Source organism: Vitis vinifera, chromosome 18, assembly GCF_030704535.1.
Source record: "Vitis vinifera cultivar Pinot Noir 40024 chromosome 18, ASM3070453v1".
Taxonomy (NCBI): Eukaryota; Viridiplantae; Streptophyta; class Magnoliopsida; order Vitales; family Vitaceae; genus Vitis; species Vitis vinifera.
Window position 1 is genome coordinate 1,033,799 of NC_081822.1, and position 26,207 is coordinate 1,060,005.

Below are 26,207 nucleotides of genomic sequence, written 5' to 3' on the forward strand. Positions count from 1 at the left end.
TTAAATGACTTGTGCCTGCATTTGAGCCACCAGTAAGAAATTTATTACAAATTTTACATTTTGCTTTTATTTCTTTTTTATTATTTTCTAAAATTATTTCTATTCTATCAAAAAAATTCCATATATTTGAAGTAAATTTTTTGTTTGATGATATTTCATCACATGGACTAGATGAAGAAGCACTTGTCATATTATAATTATTGATAAAATATTATGCCAAAAATAATAAAGTAATAAATATAAAAAAAAAATGTAACAAAAAAATAAAGTAGTAGGGGTGAAGTATGTTACTCAATTAGAGAACCGATGCAGAAATTCCTAGCAAATTTGAATTCTTGGAGCCACCAATGCTTGTTTTGCACCACCAACAATATTGTATAATTTGAGGGAAAAATAAAAGATTTTGAAATATTGTAGAATGTGAGAGAAATAGAGAGAGAAATAGAGAGAATTTGATGAAAAAATGAAAAGGAAGAAAATGTATTTATAGGAAGGTTTAAAAAAAAAAAAAATTGGCCATGTGACCGTTGGAGGCTTAGCCCCAACGGTCACATGACTCACATGGAGCTCCAACGGTCACATGACCGTTGGAGCCTTTAATTTTTTTTTAAAAAATAATATACTTTATATATATATATATATATATATAACTAACTCATTTAATAAGCATAAAAGGAATGTAGCTCAATTGGTTAGAGCCTTGAACTTTAGGCTTGAGGGGAGGGGTTCGAATCCCCCCCTCTCCCTTCCTTTATTTAAAAGCCATTTTGGCTTATTTAAAAAAGCCCGCGGCCCGGCCCGGCCCCCAGCCTGCTAGCCCGCGGGCCTAGCATTTTAGCATGCCCCAGCCCGGCCCGGCCCGTTGACTGGAGGCCCGGCCCGAGCTGGGCCGCGGGCCTCCTATTTACGGCCCGGCCCGGCCGTTGGAGACCCTTACTTATGGGATACCAATTTAGTAATTTTATGAATTAATATGTCCTTTTAAACAATAAACTAATGAGCTCGTGCTCGGTCGTGGTCCACGGCACCCTTTTAATAATATTTTGATTTTTGAACAATAATAAACTATATTGAACTCGTGTTCCATGGATTATCTCTAAATCAAATGTTCTATAAATGATAAGCTTGCAAAGTCGTATACGAGTTTGATTTTGCGTGAATAGGAAACAACTCTATTAGTTAATATTTACGTTGAATCATGTTATTTAATTTATTTATTTAATACTAAAAGTAAAAAAATCATAAAAAAATGGTTTCAACTCAAGTGAAAATAAAAATAATTATTACGATGTAATTAAATTTTATATTTAAGAATCATATTTTAAAAATAATTTTATTAAAAATGAAAATAGTTATACTACTTTTTAAAATAATTAATTGCATTGGAAAATGTGAAACTCATTATTCATGGTTTTGTCTGACACTCAAATATTTATGTTAAAATTTGAAAAACTTTTTCGAACAAGGTTAACACACGTTTTTATAAAAATTTTAAAAACTAATTATAAAAGATATATATATTTATGTTTTCAATATGGACAAAAATATAAGGTTGTATTTTTATTAAATCTTTATATTAAGATTCTAATTAAATCAACTTAAAGATAATCATTTTACAAGGGTGAATACGGTGATGATCACTTTTTATAAAATTAAACTAGGAAAAGAAATAAAGTAAACTTAAGGTTTTCATAATAGTTTGACACAATTCAACCTACATCTACTTTCTTCAAACTTTAATTGAATGAGAGTTTCACTATCAAGGCCTCCAAACCTGAGCATTCAAATATTATAATTGGATTAGTCGAGTACAATGAACACTTATAATTTTGTTTAGGAGATGTCTCACTCTTATACTCTCCAAGTGATATCCCACACTTAAGAAATATTAAGTGATAAATCACATTTAATTGTTTTTTTCCCCAAGTGATACTACATACTTGAGCTCAACTAATAAAGTTATACTTTGATGGAAAATTGATCTCACAAAATTAAAGTACAAATTTAAGCTTAGTCACCAAGATATGGAGAAAGACCGCCATTAGAACCCTACTAAACTCCTAAGACACCAAGATATGGAGAAAGACCACCATTAAAACCCTACTAAACTCCTAATAATAATAATAATAATAATAATAATAATAATAATAATAATTAGTTACAAAGATATGGAGAAAGATCGCCATTAAAATCCTACTAAACTTTGCTCCTACACATGACCTTGAGCCTTTTCCAAAAGCTATGAAATTTTTATTTCCAACACTTGCTCCTGTATCCTATTGATAAGTAACATTTATAAACAAATTCATAGTTAGTGAAATATAAGAAGAAAAAAATATTTGGAAAGTATTTAGAACTAACATGATAAAGACAACAATTTACATGGTTTGCCTCAAGCCTACATTTAATGTTGAAGAAGAACTTCCACCATTGTTTAAGGAGATTACAAACTTAGGAGTTCTCAAATCCCAAAGTCTCAATTTATGCCCATAAAAGAGACTCACTATTTAGTCAAAATTTCTTCTTGTATTTTCATATAGTAAACTAAATGTATAATTGTCAAAGATTTTTTTTTTTTTTCTAAAAGAAAATTTCATAATAGAATATTTCCTTATAGGAAACCCACATACAAGCATATCTTCTATTAGGAAACTATTAATAACTTTCCAATTGACTCCACTTGCAATTGAAATTCCTTTTGTCTTCATCTTATGTGCTCTATAATCTTTTGCCTTTCTAAAAATCTTCAACCTAAGCTCTGATACCAATTTGTTGTGCCAACAAAAACTTTAATACAAACATATTAGTTCAAGAACACAAATATAAAACAATCATACAAAGGTACACGAAGTTTTAACATAGTTTGACCAACCATGCCTACATCTATAGATGAAAGAGAATTTTTTCTTTGTACCAAAGAGAACATTACTCCCCACTTATTGTATCTACGCCTTGAACCATGAGGCCCATCGCTCCACCGAGTATCTCTCATTCTTTCTCACATATCTATCCACTTCATATAGTTTTTACAAGTCAATTTTTATCTCATGACCTAAAATATTTATAGAGATATTTCTGACAATTTTTCTTATTTTATAAACAAATATAATATTACAATAATATATCAACTTAAGAAATATTTTATATAATATTTTTTTTAAAATGAATCTTTACTAATTAGAAATTTGAAACATTTTTTAACAACCATCTTGCAATTAGAAAACAAGAAATAATTTTCTTTTTTTAAAAACAGGAAATAAAGTTATTAACTTAGGTAAAGCATCCTCATACCTATCAAAAAAGAAAAAGGAAAAAAAAGGTAAAGCTTCCTCATACTGCATTTATTCGTTTGTTTTAACCTATTATTTGGCATAGTATCTCATGATTTTTGAAGTATCTAGAAAATTCTGTCACATTCTTTTTGTTTGCATATTGTCAAACTCCCATATTCAAACTGGTAAATGTGCCACACAGTTATATATATATATATATATATTTTTTTACTTCAGTCAAAATTTTGTGATCAATTAAGCAACTGAATTTTTTTTTTCCAGTGTTTCATCTTGTCAAATTGTGGGGGGTGGAACTGAAATTAGAGTATGTTCAAAGTTGTCGCATCATTATTATTCTAACTTTTTCTTTCAATTTGCAGTTTTGCAGCAAAACCTGTCAGCCGCCCATGAAATGTGGAAGGAATATATGACATACTATAGTCTGAGCATCTTTTCTCTGCGGAAGTTTATTTGGTCCTTTACAGGGTTGGGAGATTTGGAATCGGCTTATGCAGCCTTGCAACATATGGTGGCTTTGGTTTTCAATGGAAGCATCTTTATCAATAGAAGTGGTGATGGAAAGTTGTATCCTTCAAGATTGAACATTTCTATACCAAAGAATGGTGATGTGGGCTTAAAGAGATTTATGGAGGAGAATGAACATTTTTTACCTTCTGTCTCTGATGAGTCGTGTTGAGGACTCTTAACTATTTTTTTATATGGGAAGTAAAGACATGAATATGCTGGAAATATATATAAAGACATGCCTGTTATGAAGGTTTTGACTTTTGAGGTGCTCTTTCAGTGATGTGATACATGTATGTGCGCATAATTAGAACTGTGGACTGGCGTAACAGTTAATCCTCCAGGTAGCACAACCTTTTTATGTGAAGTCTTGATTGTTTATATTATTGTGACATATTATTAGAATTGCAGAAAAAAATTATAAACTATGTTCAAGAATTTCCTCATTAAGATGAGCCAACGCCTTCATGATAGTGATGTTGGATTGTAATGTCTAAATCAATTTTGTTATGTTTTATTCGAGATGCTAAGAGTCGAGTTCTCCGTTAAATTCATGGGGATCAAGCTCCCCGTTGAACTCACAGAGGTCAAGTTATTTGATCAGTTTGCGAGGGTTGAAGAGGATAGTGCCCCCTTGAAAAATTTTTTGCGTGATAAATGATGAGGTTATTCCTATTATATATTTAATTCTTTCATATTTTAAGATTTTATTTTTTAGAGAGTGCAACAACAATTGAGAGGCGTTTTTCGAAAGCTTTACCATTATAACTTTTTTCGTTCCTTTTGATTAGGAATGGCAACAGGACGAGCCACCCCTATCCCATTCTCATCCCAATTATATAATTTTCTTCCCATCCTCGTCCCAAACCTGAGGTGAGGCGAGGTGAGTTGGTGTCCCCCATGCCCATTTACAAAAGAGCTGATAATCCCATCCCCGTCCCAAATGTGTTTTTGGGAATTATGTTTTTACATAACATGAGTCTCTTCAATTTCAATAAACACTATCTGGGTTCTCATATTTAAGCTATAAAGAACCTCTTTCAAAATGATTCATACTCTGACGAAACCCATGTTGTATTGTTTGCTCATCCACATTTAATCAAGTATTTGTTTTACAACAAAACTGCAAACTGCACATACGAGAACAAAATGCACATATCTACATATAAACAACTCAAAAAATCTCAAATTCATCAACTAAAACCAGAAAAATATGAAAAACAACACATTTCTAACAAAGCCTCAAAACTTAGGGTTTTCTTACCTAGAAATGAGGGATCCATAGAAACCCTAATAATTTGTTGTTTACGAATTTGGTATTCTGGTTTTTAGAGCAAAACTTGTGCTTTTAGGGTGAAACGGGAAGAAGCAATTTAGAAAAAAATGAGAAAACGAAACTCTCTTACTGTCTTACGAGCGAAAGAACCCTAGATCTTTAGGAAGAAATGATTATATAAATATATGGAGGACTTTTTGGGTATTTTGTAATGCTATAAGGGTAAATTGGTAATTCATATAGTAAGGTGGGGGGCGGGGGAGAGATAACTACAAAACCCATCCTTGCCTCGAACCCGATTCGGGTTTTTATATACTCCAACCCATTCTATACCCGAATAGGATATTCCCATACCCGTCCCAATAGGGGCGGGTGACCTGATTTACCCATAAAATTGTCATTCCCACTTTTGATTAGTAGATTCTTGAGTGTTGATACGCTTTATGGATATAAGGATCACATTCATTGTCGAACAACATTAAAAATCTTGTTTTTTTCTTTATTTTTTGTTTGTGCATATGCATAATTTGGTTAACAAGTGAAATTCCTAAATTATGGTAAGATATCACTGAAAATTATATTTTCCTATGGACACAAGTCAAAATTAGGTGTGAGGTAATGGTTGTTAAAAGGCACATCAGGCTATGAGGCATGACCACTGCCTAGCTATAGTGCTCAGCTATTCTCCCTATCTAGTAATGTGAATGTGCCATATGAGGAGGGGAATATGTTGTCACAAGCGGATGTTGCAAAAAGGATAAATGCTATAGAAATGGATATGATGAATAATGGTATTTAGCACAATCATTTATCAATGAAGAACTTGGTATGCCACTATTTTGTGTTCCTTATTTATTTTTATTTTCTTTTCCTATAAATTTGCACAATATTGCATCAACAATGAACTCCTACATAGATCAAACTTCTTTCTTTTTTTTTTTTTTGCACTTCAATCTCTTCGAATATACCAAAGAGATTTCATTTTTTTTTATCATAACCAAGTATAAAAATGTAGAGAAAGGCTTATTCAACAATCATAACAATGGTTTTTCATATTTTTAATAATCAATTAAATGACATTTGAACATGAGACAATTAAAATTAGTTTAATTACTTATTAAAGTTTTTTATGGATGTATTAAAAAATATAGAAAATATAAATATTTTAGGCATATATATATATATATATATATATATATATATATATATATATATATAAGGGCAAATTTGTCTTTAATAGTTTAGTGCTATGTACTCTTTTCAAATGAAAGAATTGAGTTTGAGTCCTAACTTTCTTCTTTACTTTTCTAAAAAGTGTTGACTACATTTTCCTAGCAAAATCGATTTTTATTTTCTTTTTTCATATCAATAGGGCTTGAGATCTTAATATTTCCCTTAAATTTCATTGAAAATCAATGAAATTTCAATCCATAACTCATACTCAAAATGGTTTACCTAAATTTTTTTTCAAACACCTTAAATGATTGTTTCATCATTACTTTTAAGTATGCAACTCCTCTTTCTTCTTAAGGATATGTTATACTTCATATTGATGCTTACCTCGCTTTTAGCTCTCTGCTTACTATGAACACTTATCTTTATACCTTGTACTTAATCATCAACCAAATATTTCTCACTTGTGAGTTTTTGGTTAGACTATCCATGTTCCCATTGCTCATTCTCAAAGAACTAAGATGGTTCCCGAAAGATGTCTTGAGATTTATATTGGTTTGATTATCCATACCCCCATTACATCTTATGGATAATGTTTTTATGTTTCACTTTGCGGATTATCATTTTGATGAAATAATTTTTCCACCATAAGGGGAAATGACGTTAATCTTTAAAAAGCAATGACATTCATAACTGGTAAGAGTGGAGTACTACAACCTAATTTCGATTTACAATGACACCATAGTCTCAAATTGGAGGAAAAGATTTGAATTAGTGATTGATAGAAAAACAAGGATATAGGCTTCCTTCAATAAGAAATAAGAAATAATTATTCTAACTAATATTTTATTCATAAATATTATTTATAAAAAAAAATTAAATATGGATTAGGGAGCTAAAAAATCCTAATTATACTTGTTAAAGAGCATGATATATATTGTAAGTCTAAATCTTGTAAGTTTAAACTTTTAGAAAATTTGGTAGTTTAACATGATATTAGAGTTTGACAAGAGATCATGGTAACATGATACCAAAGTTTCATTTGACAAGAGGCCATGATAATTCAACAATACTTAATTAATTCACTCTTTGATTCATATATGATTAAGGAAAAGTCTACAAGAGAAAGACCATATTCATAAAGACCATATTTATATATATAATTCACTCTTTTATTCATGATTGAGGAAAAATTTACAAGAGAAAGACCATATTTGTATATATATAATAGAAACTTGTAAACCAATACCATAAAGGTTCCAAGAGAACCTTGTACATCTATAGCAAACCAATACCATAAGAACCTTATACATCTATTGCAAACCAATACCATAAAGGTTTCAAGAGAACCTTGTACATCTATAGTCTTATATATGATTTTGATATATAGTATAGATAATTATATCAAACTTATATTTGAGTATCATCTACGCTTGTTACCATCATCCATGCTTTTTTGAAATGTTGATATGTAAACCATTTCCAAATGTCAAAACTGGAGATCGAGCTATCTGTCCTTCCTTGATCTTCGTCAACCTTTCCAATTTGAGATTCTAAGCAGTCAATTTCATTCTATTCATGTCATGCATGGAATATATGTATCAAATTAAAATGAAAATATTACCTGTAATTAGTGACCAAAACATGGAAAAATGTTGTCATTAGAACCTTAGCAAACTCTGCTCCTATGCATAATCTTGATCCACCTCCAAATGGTATGAAATTCTTTGCTACAACACCAACTCCCATATCCTTTTGAAAAGGAAAACAAAATAAATAAATATTATCATTGTCGTATTTTAGATATTATCTGATTTTACCAAATTCACTTTACAACTTTAAAAGGTATTGTGCACATTTTAAAATTCTTTTCACATCCTAAGCAATTTCAGATTCTACACAAAGCTAAGGCGGTGTTTTGATGCATCTTCTATTTTTTTACAAGTAAAAAAATAATAAGAACTCTATACAAATGGTAGAAACTTGCTTTAAAAATTATATATATATATATATATATATATAACTATTTAAAAGCTACCTCAAACTTTAGAAAAATTTGCTAAATAAAATTATTTTTGGTTTCTAAAATCAGAAAACTAGAAATGCATCCAAATGACACCTAAACACTTCATTAAATTTGTATATATCATATACCTTCCATCGTTTTGGTTTGAAAGCAAGGGAACGTCCCCACAGATCGAAAATGATATATTAAGAAAAAATTAGTATATACCTTCCACCGCCATGGATTGAAAGTAAGGGGATCAACAAAAGTATCAGGGTTTAGTTGAAGAGCTGCAGGAACAACCATGATTGTCCAGCCTGCTGGAATTGTATATCCTGCACATTTTATAGGATCCATTTAATTCAAATGCATGCATATGCTTGGTAAAAATCATATAATATACAACTTTAAATCCATAAAATTTCATATTTACACTTACCATTTACTTGAATGTCTTTTATTGCCCTTCTCAAAATCCCTGGAGCAACACTTCCTAACCTAAGAACTTCATTGATAACCTATATTTTCACTTGGTCAAATAGTTTGCACAAATTTATATTAGCTTATGCGTATGGGTACTAAAAAATTATCAACTTACTTGATGAGTAAAAGTCATTGACTTATATTCCTTCCATGAAATTCCAGAATTTGGATCTTCCCTATTTTTAAGGATTGCCTCATGCTCCTCCTGCAATATATATAATTAAATAAAAGGTTTGAGTCCACTAGGGTCATCGATGAAAACATGATAACAGAAAGATTGAAAGATTGTTAAATAATTATCACTTACAATTAGTTGTTGCATTACTAAGGGGTGTTCTATGAGTAACTTAATAGCTAAGGTTAAAGTAGAGGAAATTGTCTCAAAACTAGCAAATAGAATCCCGAACATAACGAAAACGACAAAGTCATCCGATAGGAACTTTTCTTTCTTCATATCATCAATCATCTGATCAAGAAAATCCCCTTGAAGAGTTTTAGGCGAAGCTTTTTTCTCTTTTAATGCATCATGAATCAACTTCATTATCTCCTTTTGGTCCTGAAATGTAATTTATATGAAATTAATTAAACTAAATATACAAAAAAAAATTATAAATTTAAAAGTTTTAAAGTACAATAAAAAAGAGTTTTAGAATTACCTTTAGACATTTATGGAAAGTTGTACCCGGGATATTCAAAGGAAATGACATAAGAACATGTATGATGTTGGTAAATTTTTCACTAAAATGTGCTCCCTTCGTCTCGAAGTCATAACCAAACAATATGGTTGCAGTAAAATCAAATATCATCTGTGTAAGAACCATCAATCAAGTAAATATTAAAAAAAAAAAATCAACTTTTTTTTATCATAAAGTTTATTATTATTGATCTTTTTTGCTCAATTAACTAGGTTTATATTATCACATAATCTTGTTAATAACCTCAATGAATATTTAATATGAACAATCTATTTTAATATAAAATAATGCTATTTTTTCATTATTTTTAATTATTTAAATTATAAGTGATAATTAGATATGTTAAAAAAATAGTTCATATATATTAAATACAAAAGTTTTGACGTTCTATTATCACTTGCCACTTTTTCTATCCTCTTATTAAGGCGAGAGGTTATAAAAGAGGGAAAAGTGGGTTTTTCCCACTTTATAACAAGAAGGGAGATCAGACAAGGGGTTGAATTAAAGCTTGATAAATTACCGATGAAACGCATGATTTGAATTCCAAGGCAGGCAACTTGGACCAATCATGTAGCCTTGTACGTATCATATCTTCAGCCTTGGCAAGGAGTCTGCCTTTCAGGGCCTCGGTACCAAAATGAGCCAACGCCAAGTTCCTAAGATACTTGTGAACATAACCAGTTGCAGCAATAGACTGTGAAGTATCCAGGCCGACAAGCTTTGCAATGGAGTCCATGTACCATAACTCCACCAACTTCCCTTCTTGTTGGAATATATAGTAGTTGAAGTCTGGGTCCGATGACACCACCACCGGTCGTCCTGCCAAATTTGTACAGAACAATGGACCGTATCTAAAACACATAAAACAAAGAAAGAAATAATAAATTTTGTTAATAACCAGTACCAACAGTATACTGTAGGTTTCAAAACAAATTAATCTTAATCATATGATTTGTATACTTGCTTACTTTTTCATCCTCTTCTTGATGAAACTCGAAACGTCCAACGACTTGCTTGGGATGAAAAACTGGATGGTCTCTCCAATGATTGGGAATCCCATTGAACCTGGAGGGAGTTTGCCATTGCATTTAGGATTCCTCCATTTGTAAACCCAGTGAGTTATGCTTGCTATAAACAAGCTTACAACACAGAGCCAAACAGACCAGTACATGATCTTAATTAAGCTTACTAAAAGTGGAATAGAAAGTACGTAAAAAACTAAGTTTATATAGGAAAAGTGGATGGGACCTGTGATTGTCACTGACTCACAGAAGTAGGAGCATTTCTCTACCGAATGATTCAAATGTTATTTATTATCAGTCGAAGTGTTAGGAGAGGATTGCTACTCACCATGACTTTGAATAAATGAATGTTTTGACTGTCATAGAAGAAGATAATGACATCTTATTGTCTGAAGATCACTTATCCATCTCCGTGCATATTAAGTAATAGATAGTGCCATTTTAATAAATTCTTTGAATTCTGGGTGAGACTCGATTGTGAATGGAAAGTCCATTAAAATCTTGAGACTATCAAGCATCACACCCCAAATTAGATTAGGACGGTGTTTTTTCTTTTATTGAATAGAAAAAGTCATCCGCTAAAAGTAACATTTTGATATCATCCAATATAACTAAATTGAACCTATTGATAATAAATTTACTTTAATTATATTGATTGATATCAATATATTACTTTTAACTTAATAAAAAAGCCAAAATATAAACATCATGCACTTACATCCCAAGCTTTAGGTCAATGATAAGTCACTCAAAACAAATTTTCTAAAGACTTGTTTTGAATTATTTTTTGTTTTTCAGAGTAAATTGTCATAATTTTTTGAAAGTTTTTACAAGAAGAGGTGTTTTTCGATTTTTTTTAATTAAATTCTTTGTTAAATCATAAAATTATTTCAACAAATTATAAAGAAATCATTATTGAGAATGTGTCTTAAGGTCCATTGCAAATTATTTCTAAGAATATTTTTTTTCTCCTAAAATAAACAGGAAAACATGTTTGTTAATTAGAAGATAGTAAACAATTTTTATTCTTAAAAATAAAAAATAGAGTATTTTTAAATAACATCTCTTGGTTATTTTTACTTATTTTCTTAAAGTTGTTTTAATTAATAATTATACAAATATGAAAAATGATTAAGAATAAAACATTACATATAAAAATTATTTTTAAAACATATTTAAAAACATTTTAAATTGTTAAACAAATTTTTATTTTACAAAACATTATAAAATAATTTTTAAAACTATTTTCGAAAACGGTTACCAAACATAGCATAATCTTTTCCTTTGCTTTCTTTGTTGCATGGTGGTGGATGAGGCAAGAACTTCTCACGCAAGTAAATTGGCCATTTGAGAAAAAATAATAAAAATAATAAAAAAATCTCGTGAGTGTTTATGTGAGCTCCCATATCATAAAAGAGCCAAGGAAATTTTCATAGAGGAACAAATTGTTGTGTATTTTTTCAATACGTTACAATATGTACACAGAGAATCAGATAGAAGTCAAAGGAAATGAATATGAAAATGTTACTAATGGGGATATTGTACTTTAACCGGAGCATCTGGAATTAGGGGATTTGATGGATTTGATTTCACTTGAATGAGTGAATCATGAGATGGCATTGACTAGGTTGGGAGTCTGGGACCATTTGTTGCTGTCTCTGATGCTTAAAGTCTAGCTCTAATATTCAAACCTTTTACCCATTCTTTGTTTGCTTATCTTTTCATCACATGATGAATATTTAAGCAAAGTAGAAAATCACACATGTAATTGTCCACCACACATTTCCACTAGTTTTAACGTCAATAGTAATTAGAAGGAGAAAAAAATGGTATGGCTTTTGATCTAATTTGGCTTTTCTAGAGGATGTTGACCATACATAAATATTTTTTTGGGCATTCTCCTGCACTTCAATGCTAAGAAGATTATAATAATTAAAAATGTCACATACTTATCCCTATAAAGAAATCTTTCATTTTAATTTGTCATAAAAGACCATTGTGACATTTCAACTGTATGATCATATCCTCGCAACAATTCATATCATTTATTATTCTATCAATATTCATAATAATGATGGATGTATATTTGACTTGTTGACATAAAGCCTAACATAAGTCTATCCAAAAATTTCATGCCTAATCTAATCTTAGCTTGAATCAACCTACAAGTTGATCCTAGATTGGCACAAGAACTAAAACTCAAGAGAAATCCATAAATATTATACATGAAATGAGATTTGAACCATTGGAAAAAATGAAAATTTGTCATTCTATTCATCAAAACAACTCTTGCAAAATTTTCATTGGTAAATGTAACTATAGTTAACATATGATTGAGGTTAGGCTTATTAAATCACTGGCACACCCTAAAGGCGTAACTAGGCTTACTTAGAGAAGGTTTGACCCTAACTCGAACTTTCATCAAGAGGGTTCAAGCATGAACCACTTCTACCATTTGCTTGGCTAATGACAATATTAGTTTAATAATAGTATCATCCTTTATTTCATTTTATTGATTATTTTATATTATATTAATCTCAACTTTTAAGATATTTTCTCTTTGATTGTTCACATTCATGATTTTTTCCCCCTCCTAACCTAAAATATTTATAGACATTCCTGAGAACTTTCTTTATTATATAAAAAAATCTAATATTACAATAATATATTAACTCAGGAAATATTATATACAATATTCTTTACAAAAAAAATCTTTACTAATTAGTAATTATTTATGATTAAGCTATCTATATATATTCAATTTATATTTATTAAGTATGGGTCACCTTGTGTGTAGAGCCCAAGTCCCATGTGTCTTACATGATGGGCCTAAGACACATGTGGCTCAATAGCCCAATGGGTATGGCCCTTAAGGCATAGAGGAAGTTAATAAAAAATAAATAAATAAACTGAAGTTTGGTGTCTTTTTAGTTTTCCTTTTGAAAATACAAAAATGTTCCCTCTCTTGTCTCCTATCACAAGAGAGAAAACAGAAAGGTGGTTTCCTCCTCTATTGCCTTAGAATAACCATATTTCTTCAAGATCAACAATGGATTCAGGTTTGTCTAATTTCTCTAATCTAATCGGCATGTTTTCTTTTTTATTTAACATGAGATTTCTAGTTTTTGGTTGATAAAATATTTGGTAATCTTTAAAAAATGTTCTACAACAAGTGGTATCCAAGCCACACATATTGAATCATTAAGAAATGCACACTAATTCAAAGTTATATGAAATTTCTCCCATATGGCATATTAGGGCAAGAAATTTCTTGACAGAATTTGGGAATTTTTCTAGGTTGGGTTCATTTTCTGAATCTAAAAATAAAAATAAAATAAAATTTAATCAACTAGTGGAGGAACTTGCCAAGGTTTGCGAATGCCGCCGACTCATCCTTCTCGTTTTCTACCAAGTGGACCCTTCGGACGTTCGGCAACAGAAAAGACGTTTCCACGAAGATTTTGGAAACCTGGAGGCAAGATTTGGAGCAAACAAGGTTTTGAGATAAAATAGCTATGGAAAAGGCCGACGGAATCGTTGGTTGGGTTTTCAATGGGTGACCCTTTGTTTTTTTTTTTTTTTTGTTTGCGTTTCACACCATTTGTCTTCAATTGGATCATGAGACTTTGCGGGAGAAACCGGGAAGAAATTTATTTACTTTTATTTATCTAAATTGATCCATGGTCTGGGAAGATAGATACTTGTTATGGGTTTCTCATTTAGGTTTGGTGAAAAACACTAGTATTTGAGTTATGGATTCATTTTTAGAGAGAGAAACCATAGTAAAACTCCAGTCCTGGTCTTTCAATTCAGTTTTTTTTTTTTTAGAAACTCTGCCAAAATTTGGTCAGATTCAGTTAAGAGAGAAACCCGACTGAAACCATAATTCAGGTTATTCGCATAGAGTTTAAATAATAATTGTTATCAAAGTGACTTCAGTGTAGTTTTTTAATATTAAATAATGGATTTAGTCTTTTCTTGCTACATTTGTGTTTAATATTTTAAAATAAATGAGTTATGTATATTTGTTGCCAAAGTAACTTATATTATGTAATTTTATTTATTTTGAAATATGTAAACATGTTATTATTGTGTAAAATAATCGGCTCAAAGGAATATTATTTTAATATAATAATAAATAAAGTAGTCATAAATGTGTGACTTATAAAGTCTACCTTGCATGCTATATGTTAGTCCAAAGAAAGGCATATTGCTTCAGTTTTATTGTCAATATTTATGAACTAATTTTGTAAAAGAATATCAATTATAAGTTAATATTTTTGTCCAAAGACTAAATATTAATATTTGTGCTAGGTATCTTGTTATGGGCCCACATGCATGTATATATACGTTAAAATTTTTGTGACTAATTATGAGCTTTATTGTTATTGTTCAGCATCTTCTATATCTGCTAATGTTAATAACATTCCTGTGCTTAATGGTACAAACTTCAAGAAATGGAAGGAACGCGTTATGATTGTGCTCGGGTGCATGGATTTGGACTATGCATTAAGGGAGGATCGCCTTGCAAACCTTACTAATGCCAGCACTGCTAAGCAAAGCGCTACTGTGGAAAAATGGGAGCGATCAAATCGCATGAGTCTAATGATAATGAAGCACTCAATTCCAGAAGCAATAAATGGTGCAATACCTGAAAAGTCTCGAGCCAAGACATTCTTGGACCAGATAGCAAACTGATTCACTGCAAATGAAAAGGTCGAGACAAGCACTATTTTTAGTAAGCTTGTTTCCATGCGGTGTAAAGGGAAAGAGAAGATAAAGGAGTACATAATGGAAATGTCCAATCTTGTGACTAGACTTAAGGCACTAAAGTTAGAGTTATCAGAAGACATACTCGTGCACTTGGTCTTGATCTCTCTACCTACACAATTTAGTCCATTCAAGATTAGTTACAACACACAAAAGGAAAAATGGACTCTAGATGAGCTTATTTCTCAGTTGTGCAAGAGGAGAATAGACTGAAACAAGAGAAGATAGAAAGTGCTCACTTGGCTTCCACATCTCAGGGACATGGTACCAACATGAAAAGAAAAATGGACAATAAGGGAAAACAAACTGTATATTCTAGAACATCTGAGCAAAAGGTGCAGAAGAAACAAAATAAGAAGATTACTTGTTTCTTTTGCAAGAAGGTTGGTCATATGAAGAAGGCTTGTACCAAATACGCCGTTTGGCGTGAAAAGAAATGTACACTTCTTAACTTTGTTTGTTCATAAATTAATTTAGCTATAGTGCCTATTGACACTTGGTGGATAGATACGGGTGCAACTACTCACATAAGTGTCACGATGCAGGCTTTCCTAAGGAGTCGAATGCTAACTAATGGTGAAAGATACATCTATGTGGGAAATGGCAAAAAGGCTACAATGAAGGCTATTGGTCTTTTTAGATTATAGTTAGATTATGGTTGTACTTTGGATTTAGAAGAGACTTTTGTGGTACCATCATTTAGACAAAATTCAATTTCTATTTCGTGTTTGGATAAATATGGATATTTTTGTTCATTTGAAAATGGAATGGTTAGTCTTTATCTAAATTCAAGTGTTATTGGTACCGGTAGTCTAATAGATAAGTTATACAAATTGAACATAAAGGCCTCTAATGGTAATGAAACCTTGCATTCAAGTAATTATGACATTAAGTGAAAGTTAACAAATGAGAATTCATCAATGTTATGGCACAGGCGTTTAGGTCATATTTCAAATCAATGTATTCAAAGACTTGTGTCAGAAGAAATTCTTGATCCACTTGATTTGTCCTACTTTCAAGTCTGTATAGAGTGTATTAAGGGTAAACAAACAAATTTGAGGAAAAATGATGCCAACAGGTGTGGTGACGTCTTAGAATTGATACATACAAACATTTGTGGTCCATTTCCTACCCCTTCTTGGAATGGACAACAATATTTTATCACTTTCATTGATGATTACTCACATTATGGCTATCTTTATTTGATTCATGAAAAGTCTCAATCATTGGATGTGTTCAAGAATTTTAAAACCGAAATTGAGAACCAACTAGGCAAGAAAATAAAGGTCGTTAAATCTAAGCGTGGGGGTGAATATTATGGTAGATATGACAAATCTAGTGAACAACGTCCAGGGTCATTCGCCAAATATTTGATGGAGTATGGTATCATCCCTTAGTACACCATGCGGGGAGCTCCAAGCCAAAATGGTGTAGCAGAAAGGTGAAATTGTACTCTTATGGATATGGTAAGGAGTATGATCAGTAATTCCACCTTGCCAGAATCACTTTGGAGCGAAGCTGTCAAAATTGCAGTTTACATTTTGAACAGAGTCCCAAGCAAAGCAATAGCCAAAACCCCATATGAGTTATGAACTAGCAAGAAGCCTAGTATTAGGTATTTGCATGTCTGGGGTTATCTAGCTGAGGCTAGGCCTTACAAGCCAAATGAGAAAAAAATTGGACTCTAGAACTGTGAGCTGCTACTTTGTAAGGTATTCTGAAAGGTCAAGAGGTTTCAAGTTTTATGATCCCTCAATTAGGTCTTTCTTTGAAACGAGCAATGCTAAGTTTATTGAGGATGTTGAGTTAAGTGGGAGAGAGCCATTAAGAAAGGTGGTCTTTGAAGAGGAGTCTATTAGTATTTCTATTATTGCAACTAGACATGGTCATATTATATTTGATGACACTATCCAGAATGTACAACCAATAACAGAGACTATAAACACACTTGAAATTCCTCCTACTCAAGTTGAGGAACCAATTCAAGTTCATGAAGAGGTAACTCAACAACCTCAAGTACAAGTGCCATTGAAAAGATCCACTAGAGAAAGGAAAAGTACAATTTTAGATGATTATATTGTATATCTCCAAGAACATGAGTTGTGAAATGGGTCTGGAATATGATCCAATTTCAGTTAGTCAAGTCAAACAAAGTTCTAATTCTGAAAAGTGGATAGAAGCCATGAAGGATGAGATGAAATCAATGAAAGACAATGGTGTTTAGGACCTAATATAGTTGCTTAAAGGTGTAAAACTAATTGATTACAAATGGATTTTTAAGACCAAGCGGGATTCAAAAGGCAACATTGTAAGGTATAAGGCACGCATAGTCGCAAAAGGTTTTACTCAAAAGGAATGCATTGATTATAAGGAGACCTTTTCACCGGTTTCATCAAATGACTCTTTTAGAATCATCATGGCACTTGTGGCTCATTATGATTTAGAGCTACATCAAATAGACGTTAAAACTGTGTTTCTTAATGGTAACATTGATGAGACAATATACATGGTGCAACTGGAGAACCTTGAGTTTAATTATTCAAAGCAACTTGTATGCAAATTAAAAAGGTCCATATATGGTTTAAAATAGGCATCCTGACAATGGTACCGAAAGTTTGATCAGGTGATTACTTCATTTGGTTTTAAGGAGAACACCGTTGATCAATGCATATATCTCAAGTTCAGTGAAAGCAAATTCATGATCTTGGTGCTATATGTAGATGATATTCTACTTGCAAGTAGTGATGTGGAACTTTTGCATGAAACCATTTATATCCCGTAAATTTGAAATGAAGGATCTTAGTAATGCATATTTTATGTTGGGCATATAGATCTATAGGGATTGTTCAAGAGGTATACTTGGGCTATCACAAAAGTCCTACATCGATAAGGTGCTAAGTAGGTTTGGCATGAGCAATTGTGCACCAGGAGACACACCTATGGCAAAAGGTGATAAATTTAGTTTGCACCAATGTCCGAGAAATGAACTTGAGATGAAGGATATGGAGAGGTTTCCCTATGCCTCGGCAATAGGAAGCCTCATGTATGCACAAGTTTGTACGCGCCTAGATATTGCGTACATTGTTGGAATATTGGGCAAATATTTGAGTAACCCAGGTATGGATCACTGGAAAAAAGCAAAACGGGTTATGAGGTATTTACAGAGAACTAAAGCTCACGTATCGAAGATCCAGTCAACTAGAGATCGTGGGATATTCGAACTCCGATTTCGCGGAATGTCTTGACAATAGGAGATATAATTCATGCTACGTTTTCATGTTGGCTGGAGGAACAGTTTCATGGAAAAGTGTTAAACAAACACCTATTGCTTCTTCCACTATGGAGGTGGAATTCATAGCCTGCTATGAGGCATCAAACCATGGGATATGGCTACGGAATTTTATTACTGAGTTGTGTATTGTTGATGGGATTGAAAAACCATTGAGAATCAATTGTGATAATAAGGCCGTAGAATTGTATTCTAAGAACAACCGAAGTTCATCAAAGTCCAAACACATTAACATCAAGTTCTTGGTTGTGAAAGAAAAAGTTTAGAGTCTTCAAGTATCAATTGACAACATAAGCACAAACTCCATGATTGCGGATCCACTCACTAAGGGTTTGCCACCCAAAGTATTTCATGAGCATGTCACACGTATGGGTGTTGTACATATTAATGATATGCCAATATAATGGGAGTTTGTATTTGGGTTTTGTGTTTGTTTTCTTGATGTATTGTTATGTTTGTGTTATATGTACAAACTTTAGTTTTAAAGACTATTGTGTTTGAATACTCTGAATTGAAATGATGACTTTCAAAAACAGTTTAGAATTAAGTGTTGAAAGTGGAATTTGACTATTTTTAGTCATAAAGTAGAACCAACTGGAAATAAACATATTAAATATCACATTTTATGTAATTTCCATGCTACACATCCATACTTGATCCATGTTGCTAATTTTGTTAATGTTGTGATCATTGATGGGTCTAGTTATAGTTATGATTAATGAATGCCATTTTGATCATGTGTTAGCATAATTAGTAGATCAGATTGTTGAAGGATATTTGGATAGGATAGCAAAGATGAGCTCAATAAAGTATTATCATGAACATTATTCAGTAAATATATGTGGTCCAAGTGAGAGATTGTTAAAATAATTATGGACTCACATATATTAATAATTGTTTATGATTAAACTATCTATATATATATTCAATTTATATTTATTAAGTATGGGTCACCTTGTGTGTAGAGCCCAAGTCACATGTGTCTTACATGATGGGCCTAAGACACATGTGGCCCAACAACCCAATGGGTATGGTCCTTAAGGCATAGAGGAAGTTAATAAAAAATAAATAAATAAACTGAAGTTTGGTGTCTTTTTAGTTTTCTTTTCTGAAAAATACAAAAATGTTCCCTCTCATGTCTCCCATCACAAGAGAGAAAATAGAAAGGTGGTTTCCTCATCTATTGCCTTAGAAGAACCATATTTCTTCAAGATCAACAATGGATTCAGGTTTGTCTACATTCTCTAATCTAATCGGCATGTTTTCTTTTTTATTTAACATGAGATTTATGGTTTTAGGTTGATAAAATATTTGGTAATCTTTAAAAAATGTTCTACAACAACTATAGCCTAAGCATATTTTCTCTGCAAAAGTTTATTTGGTCCTTTACAAGGTTGGGAGATTTGGAATCGGCTTATGCAACCTTGCAACATATGGTGACTTTGGTTTTCAATGGAAGCGTCTTTATCAATAGAAGTGCTGATGGAAAGTTGTATTATACCTAAGAATGGTGATGTGGGCTTGAAGATATTTATGGATGAAAATGAACATTCTTTACCTTCTGTCTCTGATGATAGAAAGAAAATAGACACTCATGCAAGTAATGTTGAGGACTCTTAACTATTTTTAATATGGGAAGTAAAGAAGATAAGGGTTTTGGCATGAATATGCTGGAAATATATGTATAAAGACATGCCTGTTATGAAGGTTTTCACTCTTGAGGTGATCTTTCAGTGATGTGATACATGTATGTGCGCATACTTAGAACTGTGCATTGGCATAACAGTTAATCCTCCAAGTAGCACAACCTTTTTATGTGAAGTCTTGATTGTTTATATTATTGTGACATATTCTTAAATTAGCAGAAAAAACTATAAACTATGTTCAAAAATTGCCTCATTAAGATGAGCTAAAGCTTGCATGATGGTGATGTTGGATTGTAATGTCTAAATCAATTTTGTTATACTTCATTTGGGATGCCAAGAGTCGAGCTCCCCATTGAACACATGGAGATTGAGCCCCCTGTTGAACTCTCAGGGATCAAGTTATCAAATTAGCTTACAAAGGTTAAAGAGGGTAGTGTCCCTTTGTGAATTTTTTTATGTGATAAATGATGAGTTTGTCCATATTATATATTTCATCATTTTATATTTTAGGGTTTTATTTTTTAGAGAGTGCAGATGCAATTGAGAAATGTTTTTCGAAAGCTTTACAATTGTAACTCTTCTCATTCATTTTTATTAATAGATTCTTAAGTGTTGATACATTTTGTGGATATAGGGATCACATTCATCATTGAACCACATTAAAATCTTGTTTTTTCTTTATTTTTTGTTTGTATATATGCGTAATTTGGTTAACAAGTGAAATTCCCAAATTATGGTAAGATATCGCTGAAAATTATATTTTCTTATGGGCGCAAGTCAAAATTAGGTGTGAAACAATGGTTGTTAAAGGCACACAAGGCTTTGAGGTGCCACCACTCCCTAACTATAGTGCTTGGCTATTCTCCCTATTTGGTAATGTGAATGTGCCATATGATGAGGGAAATATGTTGTCACAAGTGGATGTTGCTAAAAGGATAAATGCTATAGAAACGAATATGATGAATAATGGCATTCAGCACAATCATTTATCAATGAAGAACTTGGTATGCCCCTATTTTATGTTCCCTGTTTATTTTTATTTTCTTCCCCTATAAATTTGTACAATATTGCATCAACAATGAAATCATACTAAGATTAAACTTCTTTCTTTTTTTCTTTTTTCACTTCAATCTCTTTGAATATGCCAAAGAGATTTCATTATTTTTATCATAACCAAGTATAAAAATATAGAGAAAGGCTTATTCAAAAATGATAATGATAGTTTTTCATATGTTTAATAATCAATTAAATGACATTTGAACATAAGACAATTAAAATTAATCTAATTAATCATTAAAGTTATTTATGGATGTATTAAAAAAATGTAGAATATATAAATATTTTAGGCATATATATCACAAGGGCAAATTTGTCTTTAATAGTTTAGTGTTATGTACTCCTTTCACATGAAAGAATTGAGTTTGACTCCTAACATTCCTCTTTACTTTTTGCAGGAAGTGTTAACTACATTTTCCTAGCAAAATCGATTTTTCTTATCTTTTTTCATATCAATAGGGCTCGAGATCTTAATATTTCCCTTAAACTCATTGAAAATCAACAAAATTTCAATCCATAACTCATACTCAAAATGGTTTACCTGAATCTTTTTTCAAACATCTTAAATGATTGTTTGATCATTGCTTTTAAGTATGCAACTACCTCTCTTTTTTTTAGGATATGTTATACTTCATATTGATGTTTTACCTCACTTTTAACTCTCTGCTTACCATGAATACTTATCTTTATACCTTGCACTTAATCAACAACCAAATATTTCTCACTTATGAGTTTTTGGTTGAACTAACCATGGCCCACTGCTCTTTCTCAAAGAACTAGGATGGTTCCCTAAAGATGTCTTGAGAATAGTTGAGATTTATATTGGTCTGATTATCCATACCCCCATTACATCTTATGGATAATGTTTTTATGGTTCACTTTGTGAATTGTCATTTTGATGAGAAAAAAAAAAATTCACCATGAGGGGAAATGACGTTAATCCTTAAAAAACAATGACATTCATAACTAGTAAGAGTGGAGTACAACCTAATTTCGATTAATAGTGACACCATAGTCTCAAATTGGAGAAAAAGATTTGAATTAGTGATGGATAGATAAACAAAGATATAGGCTTCCTTCAATAGGAAATAAGAAATAATTATTCTAACTAATATTTTATTCATAAATACTATTTATATATAGAAAAAAATTAAACATGGATTAAGGAGCTAAAAAATCCTAATTATACTTGTTAAAAAGCATGATATATATTGTAAGTCTAAATCTTGCAAGCTTAAACTTTTTAAAAAATTGATAGTTTAACATGATATTAGAGTTTGCCAAAAGGTCAAGGTAATTCAACAATACTTAATTAATTCATTCTTTGATTCATGATTAAGGAAAAGTCTACAAGAGGAAGACCATATTCATAAAGACCACATTCATACATATTCATGATATTAGAGTTTGACAAGAGATCATGGTAATTCAACAATACTTAATTAATTCACTCTTTTATTCATGAGTAAGGAAAAGTCTACAAGAGAAAGACCATATTCATGTATATAATTCACTACTTTATTCATGATTAAGGAAAAGTTTACAAGAGAAAGACCATATTCGTATATATATAATAGAAAATTATAAACCATTAATATCATAAAGGTTCCAAGAGAACCTTGTACATCTATTGTAAACCAATATCATAAAGGTTTCAAGAGAACCTTGTACATCTATCGTCTTATATATGATTTTGATATATAGTACAGATAATTATATCAAACTTTGAGTCTCATCTATGCTTATTACAATCATTGATGCTTTTTTGAAATGTTGATATGTAAACCATTTCCAAATGTCAAAGCTGGAGATCGAGCTATCTGTCCTCCTTTGATCTTCGTCAACCTTTCCAAATTCAAATTCTAAGCCGTCAATTTTATTCTATTCATGTCATGTATGGAACATATATGTCAAATTAAAATGAAAATATTACCTATAATTAGTGACCAAGACATGGAAAAATGTTGTCATTAGAACCTTAGTAAACTCTGCTCCTACACATAATCTCGATCCACCTCCAAATGGTATGAAATTCTTTGCTACAACACCAACTCCCATATCCTTTTGAAAAGGAAAAATAAATAAATAAGAAATTATCATCGTCATATTTTAGATATTATCTGATTTTACCAAATTCACTTTACAAGTTTAAAAAGTATGGACACATTTTAAAATAGTCTTTTCACATCCTAAGCAATTCTAGATTCTACACAAAGCTAAGGTTGTGTTTTAATACATCTTCTATTTTTTTACAAGTAAAAAATAATAAGAACTCTATACAAATGGTAGAGACTTGCTTCAAAAAAAATATATAATTTTTAAAACTAGTTAAATGCTACCTCAAACTTTAAAAAATTTGCTAAATAAAATTATTTTTGGTTTCTAAAATCAGAAAACTAGAAATGCATCCAATAATCACTTCATTAAAATTGTATATATTATATACATTCCATCGTTTTGGTTTGAAAGCAAGGGATCGTCCCACCAGATCGAAAATGATATATTAAGAAAAAAAGTAATATATACCTTCCACCGCCATGGATTGAAAGCAAGGGGATCAACAAAAGTATTAGGATTTAGTTGAAGAGCTGCGGGAACAACCATGATTGTCCAGCCTGCTGGAATCGTATATCCTGCACATTTTATAAGATCCATTTAATTCAACTGCATGCATATGCTTGGTAAAAATCATATAATATACAACTTTAAATCCATAAAATTTCATTTTTACACTTACCATTTACTTGAATGTCTTTTATTGCCCTTCTCAAAATCCCTGGAGCAACACTGCCTAACCTAAGAGCTTCATTGATAACCTACGTTTTCACTTGGTCAAATAGTTTGCACAAATTTATACCGGCATATGTGTATGTGTACTAAAAAATTATCAACTTACTTGATGAGTAAAAGTCATTGACTTATATTCCTTCCATGAAATTCCAGAATTTGGATCTTCCCTATTTTTAAGGATTGCCTCATGCTCCTCCTGCAATATATATAATTAAATAAAAGGTTTGAGTCCACTAGGGTTATCAATGAAAACAAGATAATAGAAAGATTGAAAGGTTGTTAAATAATTATCACTTACAATTAGTTCTTGCATTACTAAAGGGTGTTCTATGAGTAACTTAATAGCTAAGGTTAAAGTAGAGGAAATTGTCTCAAAACTAGCAAGTAGAAACCCGAACACAACAAAAACGACAAAGTCATCCGATAGGAACTTTTCGTTCTTCATATCATCAACCATCTGATCAAGAAAATCTCCTTCAAGTGTTTTAGATGAAGCTTTTTTCTCTTTTAATACATCACGAATCAACTTCATTGCCTCCTTTTGGTCCTGAAATTTAATTTATATGAAATTAATTAAACTAAATATAAAATAAAATCATAACTTTAAAAGTTTTAGAATACAATGAAAAAGAGTTTTAAAATTACCTTTAGACATTTATGGAAAGTTGTACCCGGGATATTCAAAGGAAATGCAATAAGAGCATGTACGATGTTTGTAAATTTTTCACTAAAATGTGCTCCTTTCATCTTGAAGTCATAACCAAACAACGAGGTTGCAGTAAAATCAAATATCATCTGTGTAAGAACCATCAATCAAGTAAATATTAAAAAAAAAAATCAACTTTTTTTGTCATAAAGTTTATTATTATGATCAGTTTATATTATCACATAATCTTGTTAATAACCTCAATGAATATTTAATATGAACAATCTATTTCAATATAAAATAATACTATTTTTTTCATTATTTTAATTATTTAAATTATAAGTGATAATTAGATATGTTAAAAAAAAAATAGTTCATATATGTTAAATAAAAAAGTTTTGACATTCCATTATCACTTGCCACTTTTTTTATCCTCTTAATGAGGCGAGAGTTTATAAAAAAAGGGAAAAGTAGGTTTTTCCCACTTTATAACAAGGGAGATCAGACAAGTGGTTGAATTAAAGTTTGATAAATTACCGATGAAACGCATGCTTTGAATTCGAAGGCAGGCAACTTGGACCAATCATGCAGCCTTGTACGTATCATATCTTCAGCCTTCGAAAGGAGTCCGTCTTTCAGGGCCTCGGTACCAATATGAGCCAACGCCAAGTTCTTAACATACTTGTGAATATAACCAGTTGAAGTAATAGACTGTGAAGGATCCAGGCCGACAAGCCTTGCAAAGGAGTCCATGTACCATAACTCCACCAACTTCCCTTCTTGTTGGAATATATAGTAGTTGAAGTCTGGGTCCGACGACACCACCACCGGTCGTCCTGCCAAGTTTGTACAGAACAATGGACCGTATCTAAAACACATAAAATAAAGAAAGAAATAATAAATTTTGTTAATAACCAGTACTAACACTATACTATAGGTTTGAAGTAAAAACAAATTAATCTTAATTGTATGATTTGTATACTTGCTTACTTTTTCATCCTCTTCTTGATGAAACTCGAAACGTCCAAGGACTTGCTTGGGATGAAAAACTGGATGGTCTCTCCAATGAGTGGGAATCCCATTGAACCTGGAGGGAGTTTGCCATTGCATTTAGGATTCCTCCATTTGTAAACCCAGTGAGTTATGCTTGCTATAAACAAGCTTACAACACAAAGCCAAACAGACCAGTACATGATCTTAATTAAGTTATAATTGGAATAGAAAGTACGTAAAAAAGAGGATGGGGGCTTTGTGATTGTCACTGACTCGCTGAGAAGTAGGATCATTTCTCTACCGAATGATTCCAATGTTATTTATTATCAGCCAAAGTGTTAGGAGAGGACTGCCACTCACCATGACTTGGATAAATGAATGCTCCTACTGTCATAAAAGAAGATAATGGCATCATGTCTGAAGATCAGTTATCCATCTGCATCCATAGTAAGTAATTGATAGTGCCATTTTAATAAATTCTTTGAATCCCGGGTGAGACTGGATTGTGAAGGAAAACTCCATCACTAAAATCTTGAAGCTATCAAGCCTCGTACCCCAAATTAGAC

At 31.4% G+C, this 26,207-nt stretch overlaps 3 protein-coding genes across 3 annotated transcripts; 1 reads left to right on the forward strand and 2 right to left on the reverse strand.

Annotated features, from left to right (window-relative positions):
- Positions 1-7,383: 7,383 nt before the first annotated feature.
- Positions 7,384-10,632, reverse strand: LOC100261556 (cucurbitadienol 11-hydroxylase). Its single transcript, XM_002271995.4, has 9 exons — positions 10,398-10,632; positions 9,950-10,280; positions 9,391-9,540; positions 9,042-9,290; positions 8,850-8,939; positions 8,691-8,769; positions 8,480-8,586; positions 7,871-7,998; positions 7,384-7,782 (listed from the first exon to the last, which is right to left on the reverse strand). The coding sequence occupies exons 1-9, from the start codon at positions 10,598-10,600 to the stop codon at positions 7,689-7,691; spliced, it is 1,431 nt and encodes a 476-aa protein (XP_002272031.1). The 5' UTR covers positions 10,601-10,632; the 3' UTR covers positions 7,384-7,688.
- Positions 10,633-13,500: 2,868 nt separating this feature from the next.
- Positions 13,501-15,149, forward strand: LOC109121589 (uncharacterized). The gene is made up of 2 exons (XM_019216301.1): positions 13,501-13,510; positions 14,848-15,149. Exons 1-2 carry the CDS (start codon positions 13,501-13,503, stop codon positions 15,147-15,149), a joined length of 312 nt encoding a protein of 103 aa, XP_019071846.1.
- Positions 15,150-22,714: 7,565 nt separating this feature from the next.
- LOC100244431 (cucurbitadienol 11-hydroxylase) lies at positions 22,715-25,979 on the reverse strand. The gene is made up of 9 exons (XM_002271918.4): positions 25,639-25,979; positions 25,186-25,516; positions 24,648-24,797; positions 24,301-24,549; positions 24,109-24,198; positions 23,950-24,028; positions 23,739-23,845; positions 23,146-23,273; positions 22,715-23,057 (listed from the first exon to the last, which is right to left on the reverse strand). Exons 1-9 carry the CDS (start codon positions 25,932-25,934, stop codon positions 22,964-22,966), a joined length of 1,524 nt encoding a protein of 507 aa, XP_002271954.3. The 5' UTR covers positions 25,935-25,979; the 3' UTR covers positions 22,715-22,963.
- Positions 25,980-26,207: the final 228 nt, after the last annotated feature.

Bases quoted from the DNA above. Each gene is read 5' to 3' on its own strand.
- LOC100261556 (XM_002271995.4), bottom strand. From the start codon at position 10,600: ATGTACTGGTCTGTTTGGCTCTGTGTTGTAAGCTTGTTTATAGCAAGC. The intron at 10,281-10,397 runs GTAAGCAAGTAT...TATGTGTTTTAG, and splicing joins ATCAAGAAGAGGATGAAAAA to ATACGGTCCATTGTTCTGTA. The intron at 8,587-8,690 runs GTAAGTGTAAAT...TAAAATGTGCAG, and splicing joins AAAAGACATTCAAGTAAATG to GATATACAATTCCAGCAGGC.
- LOC100244431 (XM_002271918.4), bottom strand. From the start codon at position 25,934: ATGATCCTACTTCTCAGCGAGTCAGTGACAATCACAAAGCCCCCATCC. The intron at 24,199-24,300 runs GTAAGTGATAAT...TATATATTGCAG, and splicing joins TAGTAATGCAAGAACTAATT to GAGGAGCATGAGGCAATCCT. The intron at 23,274-23,738 runs GTATATATTACT...CCTTTTCAAAAG, and splicing joins TCAATCCATGGCGGTGGAAG to GATATGGGAGTTGGTGTTGT.